The 8,671-nt window shown below is 49.3% G+C and overlaps 1 protein-coding gene across 1 annotated transcript in view; it reads left to right on the top strand.

Moving 5' to 3' along the window:
- LOC103460823 (CLIP-associating protein 1) overlaps positions 1 to 7,756 on the top strand; it is a 40,397-nt gene extending 32,641 nt beyond the window's left edge. The window contains exons 14-19 of the mRNA XM_017303489.1: positions 159 to 408; positions 3,257 to 3,447; positions 3,534 to 3,662; positions 4,928 to 5,134; positions 5,343 to 5,459; positions 6,433 to 7,756. Of these exons, the coding sequence (XP_017158978.1) occupies positions 159 to 408; positions 3,257 to 3,447; positions 3,534 to 3,662; positions 4,928 to 5,134; positions 5,343 to 5,459; positions 6,433 to 6,519 (981 nt within the window). The 3' untranslated portion in view covers positions 6,520 to 7,756. The remainder of the gene's footprint in view (positions 1 to 158; positions 409 to 3,256; positions 3,448 to 3,533; positions 3,663 to 4,927; positions 5,135 to 5,342; positions 5,460 to 6,432) is intronic.
- The last annotated feature ends 915 nt before the right edge of the window (positions 7,757 to 8,671 follow it).

The raw sequence follows: 8,671 nt of genomic DNA, 5'->3' as shown, positions 1-8,671 counted from the left end.
ACTTGCTTCTAATATTCAGTAATACTACAGGGATACCAGATATAATAACTGCATTTATAAAGCTTCAGGTGCTAGATGTCGACTTCTTGCAGATGCAAAATCCTGGTGTTTTATTTTGAAAGTGTTATTAATTCTGAACTTCCTCCTGTCTTTCCCACCAGGTGGGAAGAGAAGTCGTGGCTCCGTCTCCAGGTAATGATGGTCGTCTGGGTTTAGACGTGGTGGAAGGCGGCCGCACCGCCCTGGATAACAAGACGTCACTGCTCAACACGCCGTCGCCACGGTCCTTCTCTGGGCCCCGGAGCCGCGAGTTTGCCCCCTACGGCTACGGAGAAACCATCTGCGCCTACGATAAGAGCGCGCTGAAGGAGGCCGTGTTTGACGACGACGTGGAGCAGTTCCGTGACTGTGAGTCTGCAGACATTCTGCGTGTCCCAGCAAGGGTCAAAGGTTACCTGCTGTTATCACCTGACCTTGCCTCCAGGTTGAATCAGGGGTCACACAGGTTGTTAACATGCTAACAGATCCCAGAATCAGTTCTCTGTGACTCCTGGAGGAAGACTCCTTCACTCTGGAAGGGTCCAAATCAGAGCTGCACAATATTACAAAATATTGTGATTATGATTTTATTAGTAAATATTGTGATGACTATAGTATTAGAAAATATTTAAATGATTATAATGTAAGCAAATATTACAACAATAATATTGGTAAACGTTGTGATCACAATAAAATCGGCTCAGTATTATGCAGCCCTGGTAGAAAGTGACAGCAGTCATTGGCTGTATAACTATCCGACCACCAGGGGGCAGTCATGGGGCAACGATGGTTGGCTGACCCTTTAAAGCAGTGTTTCCCCACCCTGGTCCTCCAGGCTCACCGTCCTACATGTTTTATTGGTTTCCCTGCTTTAATGTGCCTAATTCCACTGATTGCAGTTCAGCAAACGCCTGTTRATCAGTCATCGATTGAAMCCAGCTGGACTGAAGCAAGGAAATACCTGAAACATGCAGGCAGTGAGCCTTCAGGACCAGGACTGGGAAACACTGCTTTAAAGGGATGCAGGACTAGCTGAACATGTTGGCCTAAATATGTTGAMATTTTCTTAGCTAACAAAATGCAGTTACCATATTCAAACATCATTATAAACAATTGTACTTTTAAAGTATTTTTTAATTGTATTGATACATAGTTCAGTATATTTAAATATGCTTAGTGGGGAAAACCATAGAATAGGAATGGAATATTCTGATATTGATGTATGATGAGCATTTTACAAAGCACACAGCCGTTCTCCCTCTTCTTCCTCACATCGTGTTTTTAGAAAACTTTCAAAACAAAAACGGAAGATTTGGGATGTATCTTACTTTTGACAGAGTGAAAGAATTACATATAAATAATAGTCTTTACCACCTGTGTAAACTTTGCTGGTGAATGTTATAACACATAAGTTTTATAATATGTGTTACATTGTTTCATTTCTAATATAGGCTCTTGTGTCAGATAATCTAAGTCAATGTTAGAGAATAATTAATTATTTTAGGTTTACAGAATCTCAGTTATCCTTCATAGCAGCTGAACCCGTATTACACCAAACACTGTAGCTAATATTAGCTGGTATCTCGCCGGTGGACATAAATACAGTAAAGTAATATTCTAATCACAATATATACACAATAATATGTCCATCCTACTTGTGAAATGTTGTCTGTGGAGCCTCACATCAATAGTCCATCGATCAGAACAACAATATCCCTCAGTGCTGAGGCATCTTCTGCTGAGCAAAGTAGGAGGGACGACCTCTCCAAGATGGCCGCCGTATTTCCTGCGCCGGAGCAGCCAATGAGGGGTCTACTCTATATTATGTCTATGGAGTTTATCATATTGTGTTTGCCTGGTGTAATTTTAGATAATGCCACACTGTGTCGCTGTAGGCTGTAAGTAAAAAACCCCAAACAAAAACAAGTGAGTTTTTGTTTGTTCCTGCCTTCTTTTTGTTCCCACATGGACAAAAAGAAGAGCGTAGTGGGAGAGCCATAGCCGAACACAACTTACAAAGGGCCTATTTGGCCCTCAACATTTCTCTCCAGAAGACTTTGAGTCACTTGTATGAGCAAAACTGAGGAAGGCTCTAAGAACTTTCACCAGTTCGACACGCAGGTACAGCTGTGTCCTCTGGTCGGATCACACAGTCTGACCAGAGGCGAGTCATTCATCATTTCATTTATGAAGCTGAAGGCAGCAGCAGCTCCTATGGCCAACTGTCCTCTTCCTCCATTTGGTCCTCATCATCATCATCACTCCATGTAATTTCTACATTCCGATCGATTTCAACGCTCCGATTCARCTTGAAAAGGCTTAAAGACGTTACGCATCACTGTTTGGCTGGACGGAGCTACTTCGACAATCAGACGACATTTACCCAGAATGACATGGTGACATTTGTGTGACAATCTTTTATTAAAATTAAGAACTAAACAGCCTACAGTATTATTACTGTATTGTTTATAGATGTAAAATGAATATTTCTCAGAGTTTATTGTTACTAATCCTGGACCACGAAAAGAAAGGAGAAGCTAACGCCTCGGATGCAGGACGCCGCTCAGAACTGGATCAGCTGCTAATGCTAGCGCAGCAGCAGGTGAGAGGTCACCTTAGACCTCAGTCTGTCGCCATGGCAACAGGAAGCAAAGATGCTGAAACCAAACATGGCTCCACCCAGCTGTTCAGCACGTTTGTTTCTGTTGCTGCTTTCACATTGTTCTCTCTGCACCCGCCTCCCCATCTTCATCCTCCATCTTCATCCTCCCTGACCCCTGACCCCCCACCCCCACCCCGCCTCTCTGCCTCCCTGCAGGCCGGCGGAAGGATTCTGGTGAAAACAAGACGAGTCTCCCTAAAGGCTTTTGTCCTGGTAAACGCTCTTCCTCCTCCTCTTCCTCTTGCTGTGTTTTTGTTTCCCAGATCCTGTGGCTCCGCCCACTTCCTGCCTGCTGCTGGTGTGGGTTCTAACTTCTGGGTCGGGTCGGTTCTGCCATGTAGGGTCGGTTTTGTTGGGTCAGGTTTGGTACATTCTGGGTCGGTTCTGCTGGGTCGGTTCTGTCAGGTCGGGCCGGTTCTGCTGGGTCGGTTCTGTCAGGTCGGGTCGGTTCTGCTGGGTCGGGTCGTTCTGCTCTGACTCTGCGACGTTCCCCGGCTCTAGAATCGTCCTAGCGAACATGCTAACATGCTAACCCCTCTCTGGTTCCCCTCTCAGTCGGACCGGACCATTCGGACCTGGTGGCCGACCTGCTGAAGGAGCTGTCCAATCACAACGAGCGCAGCGAGGAGCGGCGCGCGGCGCTGCTGGAGCTGCTGAAGGTCACGCGGGAGGACAGCGCCCCCGTGTGGGACGAGCACTTCAAGACCGTCCTGCTGCTGCTGCTGGAGACGCTCTGCGACAAGGACGTAGGTTCTGGTTCTGGGGCCTGCTGACGGTCTCTCTCCAGAGGGACCGGACCAGCGGTACTGACCCGGTTCTCGTCTCCCGGCAGCACACCATCCGGGCCCTGGCCCTGCGGGTTCTGAAGGAGATCCTGAGGAACCAGCCGGCCCGATTCAGGAACTACGCTGAGCTGACCATCATGAAGACCCTGGAGGCCCACAAGGACTCCCACAAAGAGGTGATCCGGTTCTGGTTCTGCTGCTCTGGGTTTTAATACCCGGATCTGAATTAAATGAGGGGCTGCACAGTGGCGCAGTTGGTAGAGCTGTTGCCTTGCAGCAAGAAGGTTCTGGGTTCAATTCCCGGTCTTTCTGCATGGAGTCTCCATGTTCTCCCTGCATGGTGGGTTTTCTCCAGGTACTCCGGTTTCCTCCCACAGTCCAGAAACATGACTGTCAGGTTAATTGGTCTCTCCAAATTGCCCCTAGGTGTGTGTGTGTGCATGGTTGTGTGTCCTGTGTTGCCCTGCGACAGACTGGTGACCTGTCCAGGTGACCCCGCCTCTCGCCTGAAACGTTGGCTGGAGAGGAACCAGCACCTCCTGACCCCACTGAGGGACAAGGGTGCAAGAAAATGGATGGATGAATTAAATGAGGTCAGCAGGACAAACAACCAGGAACACTCAGACCCGGGCCGGGAATCGAACCCACGACCTCCTGGCTGCCAGGCAGCAGTGCTACCCACTTCACCACTGTGCAGTGGGTAGCACTGTAATTATAATTATAATAATGATAATAATAATAACCTGCAGCTTCACGGTGATCTAATAAATTACTTTCTCAGCTCCTCTCCTTAAAGCTGCCGAGTGTTTTGGGTCATTATCCTGCTGGATGACCTCTGACCCCTGATCACATGTTCTCCAGCAGCAGCTCTGGTCCCTCCACAGGTCTGAGCAGGAACAGCCGCGACCTTTGACCTCTGCAGATGGGATGTGCTCTGGCCTCCAGTAGTTTTCCTCATGTCGATCCCGGTCCGTTACTCGGGTCCAGATCGGTTCTGGTCTGGTTTCCACTGCAGCCTCCAGAACCTCCAGAACCTCACAKGGGTTCCTGAACTCGGCGCCGTTTCTGTTTAAACTGATGACATGAAAAGTTTCCGTTGCTTTTTCTGCATTTTTTATCTCCTGGTTTTTCTTCTTTTTCTCTCCGTTTCTCTGAATTTGCATCTTTTATCGTCGTCTTTCGTTCCTTTTCCACATTTTGCTGATTAAAAGCAGAGAGGTTGTTTATCACAATGATTTGGTCTTTATGAACCTGAAGAGGTTCTGGTTCTGGTTCTGGTTCTGGTTCTGCTGTTCGCCGCTGAAGGACGGGTCTCATTTATCTGTATTTGGCCTTCAGTCGGTTCCGGGTCGAGGCAGCAGAATGACAGACATGGCTAGCAGTGTGAGAGGTCAGAGGTCGGCTGTGAGGCCCGTCTCTAGCCAGCGCGTTGTCGCCCCAGGTGGTGCGTGCGGCCGAGGAGGCGGCGTCCACGCTGGCCGGCTCCATCCACCCGGAGCAGTGCATCAAGGTGCTGTGCCCCATCGTCCAGACCGCCGACTACCCCATCAACCTGGCCGCCATCAAGATGCAGACCAAGGTCATTGAACGCATCACCAAGGACTCGCTGCTGCAGCTGCTGCCCGACATCATCCCCGGCCTGCTGCAGGTGGGTTCTGGTTCCGGTTCTGACCCGTTTCCAGCCCTCGGCGGGTTCTTCCATGACGCCCCCACAGCGGCTTATTTGGACAATGGGAATTATTTACCTTATTTCTCCCTGGAAATGTTTGTGTCCACTCTGCTCCGGGTGCGACTCCTGCCACGTTCCTGCTGACCCGCTGTGTGTGTGTGTGTGTGTGTGTGTGTGTGTGCTGCAGGGCTATGACAACACAGAGAGCAGCGTTCGCAAGGCCAGCGTGTTCTGCCTGGTGGCCATCTACGCCGTGATTGGAGAGGAGCTGAAGCCCCACCTGGCACAGCTGACAGGCAGCAAGGTAGCTCTCACACACACACACACACACACACACACACACACACACACACACACACAGCAACGGCTCTCCCCATGCTGCTAGCAGACGCTGAGCCTCGTCTTCTTCCCATGTTGTTGCTCTTCAGCCGGTTCCAGCCGGCCGATAATAAAGCTGTGGCTCCGATTTGTCCAGGTGTCCTTGAGTTGTGAAGGTCAGGCCCACCTGACTGCTCCCCCCGACCACACACACACACACACACACACACACACACACACACACTGGACCTGTCTCAGGTCCAACATCGGCTTCTGCTGGTCTCTCTGGTCCAAGGAAGCACAGAGGTGGAGGGGTGATGATGTGGGCCCACTGCAATATTCTAGAGTCCAGTGTGAATCCATCTGCAGCAGATCTACAACAGAACGGCCTAGTCAAAGTCCAGGCCTCAGCCTGAGTGAAACACTGTGGTGGCCCTTCAGAGAGTTGGACCAAAGATCCTCTGTCAGTGTGAGATGGATCCTCGGTTTCACCCAATCCGTTCCCAGAGTCTGGTTTATAAAAACACGGTTAGCTTTTCAATATGGTCATTTTTGCACTAGATTTGCTAATATTTATCCCTGATGAATACATTTGATGTTAAATCATAAGTCATTGAACCCAAACAAACTATTTTAACTCATTTGTTTCTATTTTTCAAAATGGCTGTCATGGAAAATGAATTTCTGCACTAAAATCACCAAGCAGATGTTTGCGTCATGGCCGACATGTTGTAACCATAGAAACCATTGATATTGATTTCTGTTTCCCTCTTCTGGTGGACTTTTTACAAAATGGCCGCCGTGGCTACAATGGTATCCACCAGGAGACACCAAAGCACCAGTGGAAGCTAGGAAGCTAATGCTAATCTGCTAAACCAGTCAGATCTGTAGACGGATCCAAACTACATCCAGACTGCGACCCGGGCCGGTTCTACTGACGGTTCTGTCTCTGTCTGCAGATGAAGCTTCTGAACCTCTACATCAAACGGGCCCAGACCACCAACAGCAACAGCAGCAGCTCCTCCGACGTTTCCTCTCACAGTTAATGTGGGACCTGTAGAACCTTCCGGACCGAGCAGAACTTCCCGCTCCGCCCTAACCTGCTGTCCTGCTTCGCATCTGAGCTGGAGYCGACTCGGTTCTCCTGCAGCTTCTCCATCAGTTCACATGGCCGGATCCAGAAGTTCAGCAGCACCTTCTGATTGTTGTCAACGTGCCCTTAGGAACCGACCCGACCCGACTAACTCGTCCAGAACTCTGGATCACATTGAGGTTCTCCAAAGCATTGATTGTTGCTCTAGTGCGACGTCTYCTCTGGTTCCACCTGCAGAGCCCGGACACGCTCCACATCTGGACCCGACCTGAGGTTCTGAGAGCGACGCTGCTCAGTGTGACGATCAGCTGAGTCGGGATGAAAATCTTCAAACTTTGGTTCCCAGGAATGAATCAGCTTCACATCAACAAAATGACTTTTAACAGAAATCTGGAAACATTTTATTGGTTCAGAAAACCGGACGCTCCGATTGGACAGGAAGAACAGTGTCACAGAGCCGACCGTCCAATCAGAGAGCAGAGTATCTGGTTGCCTTAACTTGAGGAGCAGACAGCGGCCGGGTTCTGGAGCTGCCCAGAAGTCCTGGTTCTGTCTCCTCCTGGAGACCCGGACCAGAACCTTGCAGGTGTTCTGTAAATACACGTCATGGTCACTGTTTGCACGTCAGTGAGCTAGTTAGCATGTGGCGCTAGCTAGCATGTGGCGCTCCGCCTCTTCTAAAGTGCACTTTGTCACGCCAGCCTGGTTCTGGTTCTAGTAGAACCTCTGGATCTGGTTCTGGAGGAGTCCGGATCCCCSCAGGCCGCTCCAGCTCCAGAGTTTAGCAGGAACCTTTGTCCTGCTGATGAATCTTCAGATTTTCTTTGTCGTGGTTCTGGATGTTGGTGAGGAGGTCCAGATCGGCTCATAAGTCACGAATGTACAGGAAGTTCTGATCCGGTACTGAAACGGACCGCAGCCGGCGCTGCCTCGCTGCTCCTGGCCTCTTCCTGTTTGACGCCACGCTAAACCTGGTCACTTTGTTTTGCTGCGATATTGCGACTTGTATTTATATATTTTATTTGATCAGGTTTTATTTTCTTGTTGTGATGATGATGATGAAGATGATGAAGATGATGAAGATGATGAAGATGATGAAGAACTGTACAGATGCTCTTTAAATCCTGTCAGATTTTCAAAGTAAAGAAATAAACAGACTGAAAATAAAACTTCCCATTTCCTCCTCCTGATCGGTTTAAATCGTTCTTCTCAGCACTGCTGACATCATCGTTTTCTAACTCCCCAGGTTTCAATAATCCAATGAAACGGATCAGAACCATGACCCAATTACCTGGTTTCTGTTACAGAGAAGCAGCAGCATGGAGACCCAACAGACCGGCACCATTCCAGGGATTTAAAAGCTCTGCTGCGTCTCCTCAKAGGTCGGTTAACATCAGTGACTCAATTTGAGGTTCTGCATCTCTTGTGCTCCAGTTCTGACCCGCATTATTAATCCGACCCAGAGGGACTATCTGGTCGTTTGGGTCGCTCTGGGTTCCAGCTGATGAAACCCAAAGTTCTGCTAGAACCACAGCTGTTCGGTATCGGCACTCAGAATCGGGTCTGGGTTCCTTATGCATGGATCAATGCAGCCTGGCATGGAGAAGGTTCTGGAAACCCAGGTGGTTCTGATAATGGGCCTCCAGCTGGACCTCCTTGGTTCTAATGTCTCCTCCCTCCAGTCAGTGGTCCATAGGTTCTCTGTGTGGTTCTGGTTCCTTGCAGATGGAAGGCAGTGGACCAGAACCTCCCTAATGGACCATGAACAGAGCAGGTCCTACTGAAACAGAACTGGACCTCAAGCAGCAGCCTGGTTCTGGTTGCAGTTCTGCAGCTGCTGTCACACATCTGTAGCTTCTAGCTAACCGAAGTTGGTGCTGGTCCAGTTCTGGTTCCAGCACCAACTTTGCTGCTACTGCATTATAAATCCTGCAGCCTTCAGGCTTTCTGAAATCAGGTCAAAGGTCAATCTCAGTCCAGGGTATGGATCTGTGGTTAATGTGTCCCAAGTCCTGAACGGATCCTTGGTGGGAGGATCTGGTTGTCCAGCTCTAGATCAGGAGGTCAGCAGATCCGATCAGGAGGTCAGCAGATCCGATCAGGAG

Source organism: Poecilia reticulata, unplaced genomic scaffold, assembly GCF_000633615.1.
Source record: "Poecilia reticulata strain Guanapo unplaced genomic scaffold, Guppy_female_1.0+MT scaffold_302, whole genome shotgun sequence".
NCBI lineage: Eukaryota > Metazoa > Chordata > Actinopteri > Cyprinodontiformes > Poeciliidae > Poecilia > Poecilia reticulata.
Note: the sequence above shows the minus strand (reverse complement) of the source record. Positions and strands in the feature narration are given on the sequence as shown.